General features: G+C 43.7%; 1 protein-coding gene and 1 long non-coding RNA gene across 4 annotated transcripts in view; one reads left to right on the forward strand and one right to left on the reverse strand.

The window, feature by feature from the left end:
• Positions 1 to 7: 7 nt before the first annotated feature.
• On the forward strand, positions 8 to 14645 carry LOC115167936 (uncharacterized). Its single transcript, XR_003870599.1, has 2 exons — positions 8 to 84; positions 14173 to 14645. It is a non-coding gene; the product is annotated as an uncharacterized LOC115167936 (long non-coding RNA).
• src (v-src avian sarcoma (Schmidt-Ruppin A-2) viral oncogene homolog) overlaps positions 7326 to 21500 on the reverse strand; it is a 46210-nt gene continuing 32035 nt past the window's right edge. Inside the window, exons 2-12 of one of the 3 annotated variants that reach the window (XM_029722689.1) lie at positions 18909 to 19173; positions 18472 to 18571; positions 15409 to 15426; positions 14690 to 14788; positions 14145 to 14248; positions 12336 to 12485; positions 12020 to 12175; positions 9549 to 9805; positions 9290 to 9443; positions 8933 to 9064; positions 7326 to 8674 (exon numbers count right to left, since the gene is read on the reverse strand). In XM_029722689.1, the coding sequence (XP_029578549.1) occupies positions 8466 to 8674; positions 8933 to 9064; positions 9290 to 9443; positions 9549 to 9805; positions 12020 to 12175; positions 12336 to 12485; positions 14145 to 14248; positions 14690 to 14788; positions 15409 to 15426; positions 18472 to 18571; positions 18909 to 19164 (1635 nt within the window). In that variant the 5' untranslated portion in view covers positions 19165 to 19173 and the 3' untranslated portion in view covers positions 7326 to 8465. Of the gene's footprint in view, positions 8675 to 8932; positions 9065 to 9289; positions 9444 to 9548; positions 9806 to 12019; positions 12176 to 12335; positions 12486 to 14144; positions 14249 to 14689; positions 14789 to 14943; positions 15355 to 15408; positions 15427 to 18471; positions 18572 to 18908; positions 19174 to 21500 lie in introns of those variants that run through there. The other 2 variants (XM_029722690.1, XM_029722691.1) reach the window with 2 other exon arrangements.

A 21500-nucleotide genomic window follows, 5' to 3' on the forward strand; every position in this document is an offset into this window, starting at 1 on the left:
CAGAGCAGCCAAAAGTTGGGGCAAGGAAAGGGGCGGGACAGCAGAACAGTAGACACAGCACCAATGAGAGAGGTAGAAAGAAAGGTGAGTGAATTGGGTATGAGATGCTAACCGTATTTCCCTGAAGTTAACTAATGTGTTTTTGCTCATTTGCCAAAAACAAAACAACTACGATACCAAGGTTGTACTTGAGAATTCTCAACTCCACGTTACAATGGAGTTGAGTGGCAATGAGTTTTTGGCGGAGTGTACCTCCGACTACATCGAGTCGGTATCACATCGATACATGTACAAATGTACATTCTTTAATGTGTACCTTGTGCCCATTTCTCCTGTGTAAAGATGTTATTTTCTTTGGGTGCTGCAATTTGTAATTTTTGATAAAAATAGCATTTTATTTGATCTCCACCAAGGGAGCCGTTGTTTGTTAACAGAGAAGGAGTAGCCCTGTCATTACAAGGCAGATGCCAAAATAGAACTATGGCTTCAAACTCTCATTGACAACACTAATAACAAGTCAGGACAAGCGCAGGTACAGAGTAAAAGTGTTTTCCACAAGTAATAGAGTAGCCAGCCAAATAGAAAAAGTAACAAAATAAAGTAAAAGACCACAACAATGCTTAAACCCTATCAGGAGACAACTTTTGAGGTCTGGGAAAAATGTGTGCAATTTAGATTTTCGGTGTAGTTACCCTTTAATTCAAGTGCTAGAATAGTGTGTTGTGAACAACATTAGCATGAGCAAAAAACAAGTGGTTCGCCTTCAAAATAAAAGTCCACGCCACCAAAACTCATCGCCACTCAACTCCATTGAGATGTGATGTACATATTGTGGAGTTGAGAATTCTCAGCTATCGAGGTTGCTTGATATACAATAATGGGAAATTGATAAATGAAAAAGGGGTTGCTGAATAATATGGTGTGTGCCAATCCTGCCTTGCAGAAAATTCTTTCTGGTTTCAATTACAAAGTAGGCCTAGTATCTGTAATATTACTGGACTTTCAAAATAAAACTTTATTGTCCCATTATCCCAACTGTTACACCGAGAAGATTGAATGACTGCTAGTTTTAACTGTCGTTCAATCTTCTCTGTGTAACAGTTGGGATAATGGGATAATTCAGAGTACAACGCAATTTCTCATTACTGGATTGAGGTAAGTTTTCTGAGCCATCACTCACGCCAGCTCAACAGTGTTATAATTTAAGCAAATGCCCTGCCCAACCCTCTAGTGCAGCTGTGAGCAAGCATAAGTTGTCGGATCTGCAGGCTACCTACTGTCTGATCACAGTTGAAGGGAATTCCAGAAATAAATCATTCATTCTCACCTGCACGCACGTTCAGCGCACAGTCAAAATTGACTATATTGTAACCATTTATGAAAGCAAAAATGTGCTTTTTGGTCTTAACTCTTAAGGATCTGCCCCTTTTTTTCCATTTCCACCTAAAAAGACGTACCCAAATCTAACTACCTGTAGCTCAGGACCTGAAGCAAGGATATGGATATTCTTGATACCAATTGAAAGGAAAGACTCTGAAGTTTGTGGAAATGTATAATGAATGTAGGAGCATACAACAAATTAGATCTGGTAAAAGATAATACAAAAAACAAAACTGTGTTTTTGTATTATTTTTGAACCATCAATCAATCAAATTTATTTATAAAGCCCTTCTTAAATCAACTGATGTCACAAAGTGCTGGACAAAAACCCAGCCTAAAACCCCAAACAGCAAGCAATGCAGGTGTAGAAGCACGGTGGCTAGGAAAACCTCCCTAGAAAGGCCAGAACCTAGGAAGAAACCTAAAGAGGAACCAGGCTATGAGGGGTGGGCCAGTCCTCTTCTGGCTGTGCCGGGTGGAGATTATAACAGAACATGGGCAAGATGTTCAAATGTTCATAGATGACCAGCAAGGTCAAATAATAATAATCACAGTGGTTGTCGGGGGTGCAACAAGTCAGCACCTCAGGAGTAAATGTCAGTTGGCTTTTCATTGCCGGTCATTCAGAGTATCTCTACCGCTTCTGCTGTCTCTAGAGAGTTGAAAACAGCAGGTCTGGGACAGGTAGCACGTCCGGTGAACAGGTCAGGATTCCATAGCAGGCAGAACAGTTGAAACTGGAGCAGCAACACGGCCAGGTGGACTGGGGACAGCAAGGAGTCATCAGGCCAGGTAGTCCTGAGGCATGGTCCTAGGGCTCAGGTCCTCCGAGAGAGAGAAAGAAAGAAAGGAGAGAAAGAGAAAAAGAGAGAGAATTAGAGAGAGCATACTTAAATTCACACAGAACACCGGATAAGACAGGAGAAATACTCCAGACTGACCCTAGCCTCCCCGACACATAAATTACTGCAGCATAAATACTGGAGGCTGAGACAGGAGGGGTCGGGAGACACTGTGGCCCCATCCGACGATACCCCCGGACAGGGCCAAACAGGCAGGATATAACTCCAACCACTTTGCCAAGGCACAGCCCCCACACCACTAGAGGGATATCTTCAACCACCAACTTACCGTCCTGAGACAAGGCCGAGTATAGCCCACAAAGATCTCCGCCACGGCACAACCCAAGGGGGGCGCCAACCCGGACGGGAAGATCACGTCATTGACTCAACCCACTCAAGTGACACACCCCTCTTTGAAATGCAAGAGAAAGGCCATAATGTATTATTCCAGCCCAGGCACAATTTTGATTTTGGCAACGTTTTAGACTGATCCAATAAACCATTGCATTTCTGTTCAACATTTGCCCAAATGTGCCTAGTTGGTTTATTAATAACTTTAAGTTCACAACTGTGCACTCTCCTCAAACAATAGCATGGTATTCTCTCACTGTAATAGCTACTGTAAATTGGACAGCGCAGTTAGATTAACAAGAATTTAATTCTGCCATTATCGGATATGTCTATGTCCTGGGATTTTTTGTTGTTGTTACTTACAACGTCATGTTAATCGCATTAGTCTAGGTTAGCTCAACCATCCCGCGGGGGACCCACCGATCCTGTAGAGGTTTTAATTTAAGGTTAGAGTTAAGCACAATGTTAGCAGTGTGGTTAGGGTTAAGGTCAGGTTTACAATCAGATTTTAAGAAGAGAAATTGTAGAAAAATGTGGGTATAGCCATAATTATGACTTTGTGGCTGTGGTAACTAGTGATGACCATGAATAAAGGAGGGAGTTTCTGCATATTATGCAACAAGGACAGTGGTGTGAAGTACTTAAGTAAAAATACTTTAAAGTACTAGTTTTTCTGTACTTTACCATTTATATTTTTGACAACTTTTATTTCGCTACATTCCTAAAGAAAATAATGTACTTTTTACTCCATAGATTTTGAATGCTTAGCAGGACAGGAAGATGGTCCAATTCACGTACTTATTAAGATAACGTCCCTGGCATCTCTACTGCCTCACTAATCAGAAGTGCTTCCTTTGTAAATGATGTCTGAGTATGCCCCTGGCCAACCATACATTTAAAAAAATTAAAAAATAAATGGTGCCGTCTGGTTTGCGTAATATAAGGAATTTTTAATTATTTATACTTTTACTTTTGAACCTTAAGTATATTTGAGCAATTACATTTACTTTTGATACTTAAGTATATTTAAAAACAAATACTTTTAGACTTTTACTCAACTAGTATTTTACTGGATGACTTTCACCTTTACTTGAGTCATTTTCAATTAAGGTATCTTTACTTTTACTCAAGTACCACAATTGGGTACTTTTTCCACCACTGAACAAGGGTATCACTTCACTTGAAGTAATATAACACTAAAATGTTTACTTCTTTGTTTTGTTCTCGATCATATCTTATATTGAATGATCTGACAACCACAAACAGGCCTACAGTAGCCTATAACATGTAACCTAGATCTACTGCCTCATTAAAACATACATTATGTATTTGGCATATTATTTGTTTACCAAGCTATAAATGTTTAAAAACACCTCTAAAAATGACATTGGGTTACTATTGCAAAGTAATGCAATTATCTAGACCAACCCTAGCTCACAGTACCTTGAATTACAGGAGGCTTTTGGATAAAATGACATTGTGACACTGCATCTTACCTCCACCCTGTATAAACTCACTGAAAGGAAGCCATCACTTCAGAATGAAATGAAAGGTAAAAAGCTCTAGTCTGTTAGGGATCATGACCTTTTGTGAGGTAAAACACTATTTACTGTAAACTGATAGACATCCACTGACTCACTGCCTGGTTGCTCAACCAATGTTGATGAAGCCAATATAAGAAACATCATTTAATGCACTTTACAACATGTGCCAGATTACAGTTTGCAATGTACACATTTTATTCCAACATTGTCATTTGAATTTTAAACAATATACAATAGTATTTAGACAACAGCAAAAATACTGCCTGAAATTCTTACATTTTCCACTGAATGCAGTAAAAAAGATTATACAAAGGAATATCACAGATCCAAAAACTGCATAGGTTGAGGAGAAAAAGACCCAAAGAACCCAATGGAGACGTCCTTGTTTTATCAATATGATCATACAATGGGGATTAGGATTAAGACGACAGACTAGTCAAAATCTGCTGCTCCATATATTCACAGGACAGAAAACATAACTCAGATTAATAATCCGTGCCAATGTCTGAGAATTCAATGAAAACAGTGTAGAATTTATAGTGGTTTATGAAATTTTAGCACTCAAGAAGATGCAAGTCTTCTTGCCACAGTAACATAGAAACCATGCTGTACCACAGCACTGTACATCAGCTGTCTTCTATGAACACTGACCTTCAGTTCGTAAGCCAGCCTCCCCATCAATGGCCTTAAGAGTAGGAAAGACTTCGACATGTTAAAGTATGATTGATTAATGCAATTTTTCATAGCAGAAATAGAATCAGAGGCACCTTTAAAGGCTATATAAAAAGGTGCTCTCTTATTCTGAAATGAGGAAGATGAAACCCGAGGTGCGTTCAGTTTGCTTAAACGTTTGCGGAACAGTTTGTACTGAACTACACGTTTCCCCAAAATGTTCTTGTACCTTCTTGAACAGATTTGATGTACGTTTGCTGCCTTTGGGTGGGTGTGGCTTGGCGCAATAAGTGACATATTTAAAAAGGGCAATGGCCATGCTAATAGCGTTCCCCAACCCATCCCCACCACGTTTTTCAAATGGACGTTCAGTACCGTTTCCGTTCAATTGAATGTTCCAGAACGTAAGAAAAGTACTGAACACACCACTGATGAAAGCTTGTTTTCAACCATGTTCCTCAGTCAGATTAATGTTTTCTACTCCGATTACAGAGTTGTACCAATAAGCATGGTTTCATAAAAAGATGGAAACAAAGTAAAAGTGGTACAAAGACAGGTGTATAAAGAAAGATGTAATACAAAAGAAACAAAAAATAACACAGTTTCTTCACTCATCACTGATGAGCTCCCAATATTATAGTGGGATGTACCGTAGACATGGCAACAGGCAGAATGACGCTGAAAATAAATACACAAAACAAAAGGACCTTTAAAAATATGAATAAATTAGAAACAGGATATATACAAAAATATTAGCATTGAGGATATTTATGTACAATAGCTCAATGACAGTGGATGTTCAAAATGCCAAGTCAGCATCTCAGGCCACTAGGAAGCTCTGTCGTCTCATGCAGGTTGACGTTTATTGTCGTGAGTCTTGTCCTGGAGGCACAACTAAGCGATTTTGCCTTAGATATGCCAGCTGTAAAGTCAAAAGTGGCTATAATGTAAAAATTAATGAAAACACAAATGAGCTTTTTGGTCATAATTGAAGGTTAAGCATACGCGTTAACAGTGTAGTTACGGTTAAGGTTAGGTTTAAAATAAGATTTTATGATTTTGTGGCTGTGCCAGCTAGACCTCTCTGCAGAGCTGTCTCCAGAGCAAGGTTCATGACGAAAAATGCTAACCTGCTCCTCTCATATCTTCAGAATCATTTTTCCATTATTCAATGAAAACAAAGCCACTAAATACACCATATATACACAAAAATATGTAGACACCCCTTAAAATTTGTGGATTCGGCCATTTCATCCACACCCGTTGCTGACAGATGTATAAAATCAAGCACAGAGCCATGCAATCTCTATAGACAAACATTGGCAGTGGAATGGCCTTACTGAAGAGCTCAGTGACTTTCAATGTGGCACCTTTCCAACAAGTCAGTCCCCGGTTGCAACACTCACTACAGAGTTCTAAACTGCCTCGAAGCAACGTCAGCACAATAACTGTTCTTTGGGAGCTTCATGAAATGTGTTGATGGCTGAGCAGCTGCACACCAGCTTAAGATCACCATGCACATTGCCAAGCGTCGGCTGGAGGGGTGTAAAGCTCGCCGCCATTGGACTCTGGAGGAGTGGAAACGCGTTCTCTGGAGTGATGAATCACGCTTCACCATCTGGCAGTCCGACAGACGAATCGGGTTTGGTGGATGCCAGGAGAACTATGCCTGAATGCATAATGCCAACTGTAAAATTTGGTGGAGGATGAATAATGGTCTGGGGCTGTTTTTCATGGTTCGGGTTAGGCCCCGTAGTACCAGTGAAGGAAAATCTTAACGCTACAGCATACAATGATATTCTAGACGATTTTGTGCTTCCAACTTTGTGGCAACAATTTGGGGAAGGCCCTTTCCTGTTTCAGCATGACAATGCCCCCGTGCACAAAGTGAGGTCCATACTGAAATGGTTTGTCGAGATCGGTGTGGAAGAACTTGACTGGCCTGCACAGAGCCCTGACCTCAACCCCATCAAACATCTTTGGGATGAATTGAAACGCCGACTGCGAGCCAGGCCTAATCACCCAATATCAGTGCCCGACCTCACTAATGCTCATGGCTGAATGGAAGCAAATCCCCACAGCAATTTTCCAACATCTAGTGGAAAGCCTTCCCAGAAGAGTAGAGGCTGTCACAGCAGCAAGGGGGGGGGGGGGGGACCAACTCCATATTGATGCCCATGATTTCGGAATGAGATGCTCGACGAGCAGATGTCCACTTACTTTTGGAAGGTAGACTCAGCGATATGACATAGATGCAGAAATTAACAGCACAGTGGATTAATTTGGAAAGGCTCAACATCGCCTGGCTACCACGCTGTAACAGCTAGAAGCCAACCCGTGCACATGCGCAGATACTGGGTGTGACTATGGGAGTGAAGTCTTGCATCTCGCTCATCTCAATATTTGCAGTGCTGCTCGTGGCAACATCATTTCACTGAGTCTACCTTTAACCAGCGGCTGCACCGATACCACTTCTCAAATAATAGATTGTGAAAGGTCTAACGGTTACTCATTTCCTTAAAATAACTAAAAACCATTGCAGAACATTGATTGGGTTTTAATCTGAATGTTTGAACAACCAAAGCCTTAAAATACATGCCTTAGATATTTGATGGAATATGGATGGTATTATTCAGATGCAGTAAACACACATTTGGGCATGATTCACAAATAGTGTGTATAATTACAGGGCAATGCTTATTGAACTTTGTAGTAACAAAAAAATGTACTTTAAACAATGAAGAGAGTAGAAAATAGTAATTTACAGCATTGGCACAAAAACATTGCAGCAGGATTCATGGTCCCCTTCCTGAGAGGAGACTGAGTGATCATCAGTAGCCTTTTTTGTCTTCTTCGAGAAACGCTTTGAATATAAAATGAAAAATAACAAACAATATTCTCCTCTCATCTTCTTTAAGAGTGCCTGGGGAGGGGTGTTCCATGCATAGCAATTCTAATTTGTTTCATGGAAGTGTCTGCGCAGTCAAAGTTCCGCCCACCTCGGTCAACTACAAACAACACCTCAAGCTGCCAAGAATGGCCAAAATGTAGAGGGGAAAATGTTCACCTGAAATAACTGTGGCCTGATAATAATAGCAAATATTCCAGGTTTTATAACAAATTTGATCAAAAACATAAGTGATATCCTGACAACAGTAGCCCTCAGAGTTGCTTCTCAAGCAGTCTGTGGGAATAGATTGGAAGACATACCATAACAAGAACCCATCCTTAAACATGGAATCTCATTGTAGAGAGGAACCAATAGGGATATGAGAAATCTGTTATTTCTTTAGCCCTCCAAAGGTGTATCTCTAAAGAGATGGATTGAATTGGTGCATACAGTTGGTTGCTGCTCATGTCCAATGATAATGAAGGGGGGGTGGAGCTACCGCACAATGTCAATAGGAGCACACAGTAACTGACAGGTATGAATGTAGATTAACTCAAAATAAACCAGTAGATTAGTGCTGTCCTTTTCAAATCAGAAGGATATCAACATCAATCAAGTAACAAAATAACGATATCGTCACATTGAATAATTATAATATAGTCAGGAGTAGGTGTGTGGTCATTGGGAGTTCAGTTCCAGGTGCAACAGAGGTCAGTCTGGTTGTATCCAGAGCACCGTTCCCCTCTCCCCTTCCAACATGAGCCCTATAGTACCTCAGGTTCTCGACTAAAGGTTCTCCCCCGGCTGGTACTGGGGCTCAGTGGAGGTAAAGTAGTCTTCCAGGAAGCCCTGCAGGTACTCGAATGTGGGCCTCTCCTCAGCGTCCTTCCTCCAGCAGGTGAGCATGAGGTCATGGAGGGAGTCTGGGCACTCAGCAGGACAAGGCATCCTGTAACCACGTTCCACCTGGTCCAACACCTCCCGATTCACCATGCCTGGGGGAGAGAGAGCGAGAGAGAGGAAAGGGACGGGGAGAACACAAACATCATTATACAGGGACCGAATGACAGGAGAGATAGATACTGCATTGACCTTCATGGTTTCAAAAGGTTAACGGCCAACAGTGTCTTCACATAGGCAGTCTTGCTTGCCAGCAGTGTGCGTCTTTGGGATGTGCTCACAGTGGTAAGCAACTCTATCACACAAGGGATCCTTTCACCAAAGCGACATCTTTGAAGATTCCCAGTTGCTACCTGGATATGGTACTCTCCCCTTGGTGGCCAGTTCTGTCAGTAAGACCCCAAACGACCAGACGTCTGATTTGATGGTGAAGCGGCCATACAGTGCAGCTTCAGGAGCCGTCCACTTGATGGGGAACTTTGCTCCTGCAAGGTAGGAGACACACGTTAGACAAGACTCTGTAATTCAAGTTGTGGTGAGAAAACCTGAGAATAAAAACGATGCCAATAATGTCTGATGAGAGATGGCTTCAACGCATGCCAATTTGTCTGGCGGGCCCAAACATTGAGAGGAGAGAGAGAGAAAAAAACAGAGAGGAGAGACAGACAAAAGGAAGAGAGATGGTAATCAGCCCCCTCTAGTGGTCTTACCCTGCCTGGCAGTGTACTCATTGTCCTCTATGAGACGGGCCAGTCCGAAGTCAGCCACTTTACAAACCAAGTTGTCTCCCACTAGAATGTTGGCAGCCCTGAGGTCTCTGTGGACGTAGTTCATCCTCTCTACATACGCCATTCCTGAGGCAATCTGACGAGAAGACACATGTTTAGGTTTGACTAAAACAGCCAGCGTGTTTGTGTGTGGGTGTAATACTGGAAAGTATTTACACTGAACATCTCTAAACTTGCTTACCTGTGAGGCCATGTCAACCAGCTGAGGAAGGCGGAGCATCTTGCCCATGTCTCCCTTCAGGAAGTCCAACAAGCTTCCTTGTCCCATGTACTCCGTGACAATATAGATAGGTTCTTCAGACACCACGGCGTACAGCTGGACCAGTTTTTCATGTCTCAGCTTCTTCATGACCTGGGCCTCCATAAGGAATGCCTCGGGGGACATGGTACCTGTCTTCAGGGTCTTGACCGCTACCCGCGTTGTCCCGTTCCACGTGCCTACATAAAGGTTACACAGATAGTTGTGTTGTAGTAACAATTATTATCAGCAGATTATGTTTTTTTTTTTAAACTGTCAAATAGCTGCCAACTGCCAAGGAATGTGTTGATGCAATGACAAATGCACTCTATAGACATTTTAGTTCCTCTACATGGCAATACCCTCTACTTTGTTTGAGAGGATCATCTGGTTTAGGGAGTCGGCTGGAGGTCTGAAGGATCCCACTGATTAACTGATTCTTAAAGTAGCTGATTAAATCACAACATAGCAGAGCTATTTTTTATTTTATTTTTTTAGGATTCCAATTAGCTACTGCACATGCAGCAGCTACTCTTTCTGGGGTCCACATAAAAACGTACAAATACATGACAAAGTACAGAACAGTTATAGACAGTTACATTATAAAAATAATATATATATATATATATATCTTTCTTTTTATATAATGTAACTGTCTATAACTGTTCTGTACTTTGTCATGTATTTGTACATTTTATGTATATACACTGCTCAAAAAAATAAAGGGAACACTTATACAACACAATGTAACTCCAAGTCAATCACACTTCTGTGAAATCAAACTGTCCACTTAGGAAGCAACACTGATTGAAAATAAATTTCACATGCTGTTGTGCAAATGGAATAGACAACAGGTGGAAATTATAGGCAATAAGCAAGACACCCCCAATAAAGGAGTGGTTCTGCAGGTGGAGACCACAGACCACTTCTCAGTTCCTATGCTTCCTGGCTGATGTTTTGGTCTCTTTTGAATGCTGGCGGTGCTTTCACTCTAGTGGTAGCATGAGACGGAGTCTACAACCCACACAAGTGGCTCAGGTAGTGCAGCGCATCCTGGATGGCACATCAATGCGAGCTGTGGCAAGAAGGTTTGCTGTGTCTGTCAGTGTAGTGTCCAGAGCATGGAGGCGCTACCAGGAGACAGGCCAGTACATCAGGAGACGTGGAGGAGGCCGTAGGACGGCAACAACCCAGCAGCAGGACCGCTACCTCCGCCTTTGTGCAAGGAGGAGCACTGCCAGAGCCCTGCAAAATGACCTCCAGCAGGCCACAAATGTGCATGTGTCTGCTCAAACGGTCAGAAACAGACTCCATGAGGGTGGTATGAGGGCCCGACGTCCACAGGTGGGGGTTGTGCTTACAGCCCAACACCGTGCAGGACGTTTGGCATTTGCCAGAGAACACCAAGATTGGCAAATTCGCCACTGGCGCCCTGTGCTCTTCACAGATGAAAGCAGGTTCACACTGAGCACATGTGACAGACGTGACAGAGTCTGGAGACGCCGTGGAGAACGTTCTGCTGCCTGCAACATCCTCCAGCATGACCGGTTTGGCGGTGGGTCAGTCATGGTGTGGGGTGGCATTTCTTTGGGGGGCCGCACAGCCCTCCATGTGCTCGCCAGAGGTAGCCTGCCATTAGGTACCGAGATGAGATCCTCAAACCCCTTGTGAGACCATATGCTGGTGCGGTTGGCCCTGGGTTCCTTCTAATGCAAGACAATGCTAGACCTCATGTGGCTGGAGTGTGTCAGCAGTTCCTGCCAGAGGAAGGCATTGATGCTATGGACTGGCCCGCCCGTTCCCCAGACCTGAATCCAATTGAGCACATCATGTCTCGCTCCATCCACCAATGCCACGTTGCACCACAGACTGTCCAGGAGTTGGCGGATGCTTTAGTCCAGGTCTGGGAGGAGATCCCTCAGGAGACCATCCGCCACCTCATCAGGAGCATGCCCAGGCGTTGTAGGGAGGTCATACAGGCACGTGGAGGCCACACACACTACTGAGCCTCATTTTGACTTGTTTTAAGGACATTACATCAAAGTTGGATCAGCCTGTAGTGTGGTTTTCCACTTTAATTGTGTGACTCCAAATCCAGACCTCCATGGGTTGATAAATTGGATTTCCATTGATTATTTTTGTGTGATTTTGTTGTCAGCACATTCAACTATGTAAAGAAAAAAAAGTATTTAATAAGATTATTTCATTCATTCAGATCTAGGATGTGTTATTTTAGTGTTCCCTTTATTTTTTTGAGCAGTATATATATATATATATAAAACATTTAAAAAATACTAAATTAAATAAGAGTTACATATTGGAAAGACACCAAGAGACAACAAATATACTATTTACACACTATTCATACTTTTATATACAGTTAAATCAGCTCTAGTGGAGAGAGGCGGTCTTACCCATCCAGACCTCTCCGAAGCATCCCTGTCCCAGTTTGAGGTCGAGGCATAGGGAGTCCCTGGGGATCTCCCAGGCATCGCGGGCCAGGCCCTGGGTCTGAGGCTTTAGTACGGGACATACCTCCGTCAGACAGTGGCACAGTCCGTCTGCATGCTCTGAGAGGACAGGGAAGAAAACACGGTGAGCTCTAATATCACCTTCTGGTAGTGTTATTTGTTCATCACACATAGTCTCGTCTCAGAGGTATTTGCTTAGAAGTAATTGGTTGAGATGTTTATACCTGTACACAGTGTTGCCAATGTGTGTGTGACTCACTGTGGTAGTGTGTGACCAGCTGCTGTATGTTGTTAAACTGAGTGCGTGAGGTGATGTAGAACCCTCCACTGTCCAGCTTTCTAATCTTGTAGTGTTTCACATTCAGCCCTTTAGTGTTGTCATAGTCCAGGACTGACAGACAGTAGGCACCTAGGGAGAGGTACATTAGAGACAGGAAATCAGTAAAGAAAGCAAGATAACATTGGGCTAGAAATATTGTCTAATCCTTTATTCACATTTCCATTAGATGATGCCTTTAGCCACTCCTAGTCTTCCTGGGGCCCAAAGGAAGAGTAGTTTAAAATAAATTGCTTTATTAGTGTCATTTTGTGTTCACAAGTTCCTTTCCCTTGTGCTCCCACAAAAACAAAACAATACATCCAGTCTGCCACCAGAGGGCGGCACCAGCCCAGTGAGCCAGCCTGACGCGTGAACTCAAAGAACCCCTGGGCAATTCCCCCTCCTTCCCTCTCTGTTTAAACTGGGTGATATGCCTCTGGTTGTCGAACGTTGCAGATAGAGATTTCACGAATAGAGCCGACATGATTCCTTATTCTATATGTTATCTAGAGGCATGTTTACATAACACACACAGTGCCCTGCTAAACGTGCCCCTGGCTCCTCAATGACCTACTTCTTTCTTACTCACTCACCCGAGGGTTCCCGACTGCTCCCACTCAGTTCCCGGCAGAGCCCCCCCCCGGCAGCGCCCCCCCCCCCTTACCCTCTCTCTTTCTCCGCTTAGCTCGGCCCACGGTGAGCGTGTGCGCACGACACTACTGTGGCTGTGCTGTACTGTAGTGCAGCAGCTGACGATCAGAGGCATCGAACTCCGCTGTGCCCCAGGGGCGTCACGTCAAATCCACAAATCAAATTTGATTTGTCACATGCTTGGTAAACAACAGGCGTAGACTATCAGTGAAATGCTTACTTACGGGCCCTTCCCAACAATGCAGAGAGAAAGAAAATAGAGGAATTGTAACACGTAATAATACAAGTAATAATACACAATGAGTAATGATAACTTATATACACGGGGTAGCAGTACCTAGTCGATGTGCAGGGGTACGAGGTAGATACACTAGTAAACCAAACATTAGATTCAGGCTGTATCACATCCGGCCGAGATTAGGAGTCCCATAGGGCGGTGCACAATGGGCCCAGCGTCGTCCGGGTTTGGCCGGGGTAGGCTGTCATTGTAAATAAGAATTTGTTCTTAACTGACTTGGCCTAGTTAAATAAAAAGGTTAAATAAAAAATAATTAGGAACACCTTCCTAATATTGAGTTGCACCCCCCCCCCCCCCCCCTTTTGCCCTCAGAACAGCCTCAATTTGTCTGGGAATGGACTCTACAAGGTGTCGAAAGCATGTGCTTCCCACAGTTGTGTCAAGTTGGCTGCATGTCCGTTGGGTGGTGGACCATTCTTGATACACACAGGAAACTGTTGAGCGTGAAAAACCCAGCAGTGTTGCAGTTCTTGACACAAACCGGTGCACCTGACGTGTATTTCTATACCCCCTTCAAAAGGACCTTACATTTTTTGTCTTGCCCATTCACCCTCTGAATGGCACACACACAATCCCCGTCTCAATTCTTATTTTACAAATGAGAGGTTAGCTTTTTCTACATAAAAGGGTCGCGAAACAGCTATTTTAAAAGAACATGGTTGCACAGCTACACGGCTCTGATCCCCAGAAAGGACAATTCCCATGGGCCAGCATTCCAATGTAGTCTTAATTGTCAGTGGAGATGCTTTGGTGTAATCTGTGAGGTGTTTCCACTGGAGATGCTAGCCTCAGACGCTCACCTTTGGTGGTCTCGCTCTCTCTCACCAGGAACGTCCCTCTCCTGTTGTCCAAACTCAAGAGGAGCCTCTCCGAGTCGCGACGTGTGATCTTCCCAAAATACCACCTAGGGAAGAGAGGGAAGAGAGCACGGGACACAGGGACCAGGTTGAGAGGAAGGAAAAAAAGTGTGGCTGTGTGTGAGAGAGCGAGAGAGAGCGCGAGAGAACTGCCTTCTGTGCATGCCCCAATCAAAGAAGTATTGCATTCTGATTACTGCCCCTTACCTGGAAGCCATAGGCAATCTGAGATGACTGGTAGGAATAAAAGGTAAGAAATGGAATCATTACACAGGTTAGTTTGTGTGTGTTATCATCACGTGTGTCTATGCATGCCAGCTTGTGGAGTATGTATGCCTTCAAGGTGCATAGAGAGATAGTGGTTGGAGTTTCTTTTGAATTCCAACAGTTTTATTTTCAACTCTTGGTTAAATGAAATACACGAGAGAGAAGAAAAGGTGGGAAGGATTAGTAGATAAAAGAGAGAGAGAAGGGAGGGAGGGATTTACTCTTCTGCCTGGATGGAGTCGGAAGGAGCCACATAATTGCTGGGGATGTAACCACTTTCTCCAGTGGTCAGAGAGCGAGCCAGCCACCAGTCCCCTTCTCTGTGGAGACAAGAACGGAACAGTTTCACAGATGGTCTCCTTTGCATGTCTGTGATTCCAGTTTACATGGGGGGATTTTGATTCTGCTTCATATGGTGGGATTCTTAATACAGGACTCTGAGTGAAGAGACACTTTACACACAGTACATTCACACTGGGAGACAAATATTGAATACAGTCTCCCTTCTTCACTTGGAGTTTTCTATTTCGCATAGACAGGACTGTGGCGAAACAGTAACACACACACACTCATACAGGGTGGACTCAACGGGAGGAAATTATTTACAATATCCGTAGACTACAGGGCGGTTTCGTGAACACAGATTAAAACTCCTGGACTAAGAAGATGCATCAATGAAGATTCTCCATTAAACTCCAATAAATTCTCTAGGATTAGGCTTAATCTGTGTCCAGGAAATCAACCCTAGAACTTCTAGGAATACTAATGAAATGGATGCACGGGGGATTCAAACACAAACGTGTACTATGACAGCATTAACCAAATGCCAGGAAGTTATCATGTGAACCAGCAACTATGATGTATTAGTGACATGAACACACAAACACACAGCACATTCATTCACACGAAGGACACAAAAGACAAGAGAAGCTTCACTGACCTGCTGTTCAACTTTCTCCTAAATACAATTACAAAAAGGCACGAAGAAATAGTTTGGGGAGATGGAGAGAGAGAATAGATGCGAAGGGGGTGGATGGGGTTAAAAAAAGAGAGACAGAAAGCGTGTTAGCAAAGCAGATTTGTAGCTAGAGATACAGTATACAGAACCGTCACAACAGTTATCCACCACCCCCTCATCCCAACGCTACAGCGGAACCTAGCTCACTTTTCAAAGACATACAGTACAACCACTAAAGCAGAAGTCTGTCTAAAGAGCATACTGTATGTACATGGAAACAAGGTTATTGACTGATTGCATAGAAAGAAGAGACATTAAGCAGCATACCTAAAACAGAGGACAGATAATATAATTGGTGCAGACCTAATACTAACATCAAGAAAGCCCCAGAACATTATATCAAGTGCATGGTGCAGAAATAAAGCTAAGAATGGGCTGGCTCACAACATAGGAAATAGTGAAACATTATCTTGTGGTTATCATACTGCGGTGAGGTCTCAGAGTTGATGTATTTGACCTGGTAACCCTAAGGGAATAGCTGTAGCAGCTTCGGGGGGCAGATGCACTAATCACAATAATCCACTATAGTTCTATTGTCCTCAGCTCAGGCCTTCTAGGTCAACACTTTGTTATAGCTACAGTATCGGGGGCTCGGCTCACTAGAATAATATGGTCCGCTGCACTTCTATTGATTAGAGAAAGACTCAAATTTGTAAAAGCAGCACAGACTGACGTTATTAGAATGAATGGTCATTTCTGTCATTTTAACATGTACATTTAAATGAGAGTTATTTCGCAGACAATTATCTAGCAAGACTTCAACTAAGGTAGAGACAGGAAGAAGGGACTAGTCGCAGCACGAAGGGGCTAGTCGCAGCAGGAAGGGGCTAGTCGCAGCAGGAAGGGGCTAGTCACAAACAGGAAGAGGCTAGTCACAAACAGGAAGGGGCTAGTCACAAACAGGAAGGGGGTAGAAACATATCAGCCTCCAAGTGGGCGCACCAGTGAGATGAACAGCTGTACTTTTGTGAATGAGCAGGAGAAAATAGGAAATCTACAACAACAAAAAAACGTGTCAGCTCACACAAAACAGATACTGGTAAAGGGAGACTGTTTCTATGGTTACGAGCTTTACAAAGGGCGGGTGACTGACACAGGGTTTGGGGGCAAAACCGCCAGCCAGCACAGCAAGAGACCAGACATGCAGACTACGGTGTGTGTGTGTGTGTGTGTGTGTGAGTGTGAGAGAGAATGCGGGGGGGTATGTCTGTGTCTATCCCTGGGGAAATGTCCCCATTATCATCTTATGCTGATATGTTTATTCTACTGGGCCATTTAGTTTATGTTCGTATTCTTATCTTTTATTTCTTCTTATTGTTGCATTGTTTCGAAAGGAAGCTGCAAGCAAGTATTTCCTTGGACGATGTACAGTTGAAGTCAGAAGTTTACATACACCTTAGCCAAATGCATTTAAACTCAGTTTTTCACAACTCCTGACATTTAATCGTAGTAAAAATCCCCTGTCATAGGTCAGTTAGGATCACCACTTTATTTTAAGAATGTGAAATGTCAGAATAATAATAGAGTGAATGATTTATTTCAGCCATCACATACTCAGTGGGTCAGAAGTTTACATACACTCAATTAGTATAGCCTTTAAATTGGGTCAAACATTTCAGGTAGCCTTCCACAAGCTTCCCACAATAGGTTGGGTGAATTTTGGCCCATTCCTCCTGACAGAGTTGGTGCAACTGAGTCAGGTTCATAGGCCAGGGTTTTGTGATGGCCACTAATACCTTGACTTTGTTGTCCTTAAGCCATTTTGCCACAACTTTGGAAGTGTGCTGGGGTCAATGTCCATTTGGAAGACCCATTTGCAACCAAGCTTTAACTTCCTGTCTGATGTCTTGAGAAGTTGCATCAATATATCCACATAATTTTCCTTCCTCATGATGCCATCTATTTTGTGAAGTGCACCAGTCCCTCCTGCAGCAAAGCACCCCCACAACATGGATGCTGCCACCCCTGTGCTTCATGGTTGGGATGGTGTTCTTCGGCTTGCAAGTCTCCCCCTTTTTCCTCCAAACATAACAATGGTCATTATGGCCAAACAGTTCTATATTTGTTTCATCAGACCAGAAGACATTTCCCCAAAAAGTATGTGCAGTTGCAAACCGTAGTCTGTCTATTTTATGGCGGTTTTGGAGCAGTGGCTTCTTCCTTGCTGAGCGGCTTTTCAGGTTATGTCGATATAGGACTCGTTTTACTGTGGATATAGATACTTTTGTGCCCAAATCCTCCAGCATCTTCACAAGGTCCTTTGCTGTAGTTCTGGGATTGATTTGCACTTTTCGCACCAAAGTACGTTCATCTCTAGGAGACAGAACACGTCTCCTTCCTGAGCGGTATGACGGCTGCGTGGTCCCATGGTGTTTATACTTTTGTTTGTACCATTGTTTGTACAGATGAAAGTGGTACCTTCAGGCGTTTGGAAACTGCTCCCAAGGATGAACCAGACTTGCGGAGGTCTACAATTTTTTTCTGAGGTCTTGGCTGATTTCTTTTGATTTTCCCATGATGTCAAGCAAAGAGGCACTGAGTTTGAAGGTAGCCCTTGAAATACATCCACAGGTACACCTCCAATTGACTCAAACGATGTCAATTAGCCTATCAGAAGCTTCTAAATCCATGACATCCTTTTCTGGAATTTTCCAAACTGTTTAAAGGCACAGTCAACTTAGTGTATGTAAACCTCTGACCCACTGTAATTGGGATACAGTGAATTATAAGTGAAATAATCTGTCTGTAAAAAATTGTTGGAAAAATTACTTGTGTCATGCACAAAGTCAATGTCCTAACCGACTTGCGAAACTATAGTTTGTTAACAAGAAATTTGTAGAGTGGTTGAAAAACGAGTTTTAATGACTCCAACCTAAGTGTATGTAAACTTCCGACTTCAACTGTATACCATGCGTACGCCGTACATATGACTAATAAAACGTGAAACTTGAAAAACTCATCCCAGTGTGTGTGGTGTTGCCTCACATGTTGTTTACTATTTGTAGCCGTTCCCCCTTCCTGAAAGACAGATCGGAGGCAGTGCGAGACTCGTAGTCATACAGCGCCACAAACGTCGTCACACCTCCTGTGGGGAAGAGAGCAGACAGACACTCATATCTCAGAGGATGGGGCCATCAAATATTAAGTGATATTGCAATACCGTGTTTAAATATACAGTACTATTCATATATGCAGAGTAAACTGTGTAGCTTTTCCATAAAGGGTATCAAACATACATTGTACTGAATAAGATTTGCATGTACTACAGTAGTCAGTAGCATCAAATAAGTGGCATTCAATGCACCTCTGGCTGTTTTAGATCACAATCTTACCTTTAGTGAAATTAATCACTATAGTGATTTAATCATTTATTTATATTCCATTCTAGGTATTAGTGGGGTATCTGGGCCCTACAGTCTTACCTGCAAGTGTCCCTCTGTTAGGAGACGTGACGCTATTGGCGGACTCCACTCCCCCAAACAGGGCCAGCTCTGGGGTATTAATCAACGGCTGAGTGGACCGGCGTGTTCCGCCCACTGCTGGACTCAGATTGGGCGTGAGGGTGTGCTGGGCGGGGCTGATGTTGTAGCCGCCACCCCCTCCTCCTAAACTGATGTTACCATCAAGACTCCGTGTCCGAAGGCCTGCGTCTTTGGGCTTGCTCTTGCTTCCCCCCATGGCCTAAGCCTGTAAGACAAACAGAGAGACTTATGAGCTTTTGCACTTTAAGCAAAAACAATAAAATGCTGGGAGTTTGGATTAATTAAACAGCTCAATAAGATATTGCACAGTTCAGACCTCTCCTTTCTACATGATGGTATAGTCTTAGAATACCTACATTATCTTCAGGCAAACACCATTTTATATCTAGATAATGTATATTTATTAGGGCTGACCATTTAGTCATTTAGTCGATTGTTTGGTCAATAGGCTGTTGGTCGACCAAGATTTTTTTAGTCGAGCAGTAGCAAATATATATGGCACATGAGACATGTCTGATTCACGCCTGTCTGCGTGGACTGACCCATTGCGGAGGCCGCGGGGTTGGCACACCAGTAGTACATTTACTATTAATTTCCATAATTTCTTTATAATATATATATATATATATATATATATATAATATATATATATATATACTGCTCAAAAAAATAAAGGGAACACTTAAACAACACAATGTAACTCCAAGTCAATCACACTTCTGTGAAATCAAACTGTCCACTTAGGAAGCAACACTGATTGACAATGAATTTCACATGCTGTTGTGCAAATGGAATAGACAACAGGTGGAAATTATAGGCAATAAGCAAGACACCCCCAATAAAGGAGTGGTTCAGCAGGCCACTTCTCAGTTCTTATGCTTCCTGGCTGATGTTTTGGTCACTTTTGAATGCTGGCGGTGCTTTCACTCTAGTGGTAGCATGAGACAGAGTCTACAACCCACACAAGTGGCTCAGGTAGTGCAGCTCATCCAGGATGGCACATCAATGCGAGCTGTGGCAAGAAGGTTTGCTGTGTCTGTCAGCGTAGTGTCCAGAGCATGGAGGCGCTACCAGGAGACAGGCCAGTACATCAGGAGACGTGGAGGAGGCCGTAGGAGGGCAACAACCCAGCAGCAGGACCACTACCTCCGCCTTTGTGCAAGGAGGAGCAGGAGGAGCACTGCCAGAGCCCTGCAAAATGACCTCCAGCAGGCCACAAATGTGCATGTGTCTGCTCAAACGGTCAGAAACAGACTCCATGAGGGTGGTATGAGGGCCCGACGTCCACAGGTGGGGGTTGTGCTTACAGCCCAACACCGTGCAGGACGTTTGGCATTTGCCAGAGAACACCAAGATTGGCAAATTCGCCACTGGCGCCCTGTGCTCTTCACAGATGAAAGCAGGTTCACACTGAGCACATGTGACAGACGTGACAGAGTCTGGAGACGCCGTGGAGAACGTTCTGCTGCCTGCAACATCCTCCAGCATGTCCGGTTTGGCGGTGGGTCAGTCATGGTGAGGGGTGACATTTCTTTGGGGGGCCACACAGCCCTCCATGTGCTCGCCAGAGGTAGCCTGACTGCCATTAGGTACCGAGACTGACCCGCCCGTTCCCCAGACCTGAATCCAATTGAGCACATCTGGGACATCATGTCTCGCTCCATCCACCAACGCCACGTTGCACCACAGACTGTCCAGGAGTTGTCGGATGCTTTAGTCCAGGTCTGGGAGGAGATCCCTCAGGAGACCATCCGCCACCTCATCAGGAGCATGCCCAGGCGTTGTAGGGAGGTCATACAGGCACGTGGAGGCCACACACACTACTGAGCCTCATTTTGACTTGTTTTAAGGACATTACATCAAAGTTGGATCAGCCTGTAGTGTGGTTTTCCACTTTAATTTTGAGTGTGACTCCAAATCCAGACCTCCATGGGTTGATAAATTGGATTTCCATTTATTATTTTTGTGTGATTTTGTTGTCAGCACATTCAACTATGTAAAGAAAAAAGTATTTAATAAGATTATTTCTTTCATTCAGATCTAGGATGTGTTGTTTAAGTGTTCCCTTTATTTTTCTCCCCAATTGGTAGTTACAGTCTTGTCTCATCGCTGCAACCTCCCGTACGGACTCAGGAGAGTCGAAGGTCGAGAGCCGTGCGTCCTCCGAAACACAACCCAACCAAGCCGCACTGCTTCTTGACACAATGCCCACTAACCCGGAAGCCAGTCACACCAATGTGTTGGAGGAAACGCCGTACACCTGGTGACCGTGTCAGCATGCACTGCGCCTGGCCCGCAACAGGAGTCGCAAGTGCGTGATGGGACAAGGACATCCCTGCCGGCCAAACCCTCCCCTAACCCGGACGATGCTGGGCCAATTGTGAGCCACCCCATAGGTCTCCCAGTCATGGCCGGCTGCGACAGAGCCAGGACTCGAACCCAGAATCTCTAGTGGCGAATCTCTAGTGGCACAGCTAGCAGTGATGCAGTGACTTAGACAACTGCCCCACTTGGGAGGCCAATTCACATAAT

Source organism: Salmo trutta, chromosome 30, assembly GCF_901001165.1.
Source record: "Salmo trutta chromosome 30, fSalTru1.1, whole genome shotgun sequence".
Taxonomy (NCBI): domain Eukaryota; kingdom Metazoa; phylum Chordata; class Actinopteri; order Salmoniformes; family Salmonidae; genus Salmo; species Salmo trutta.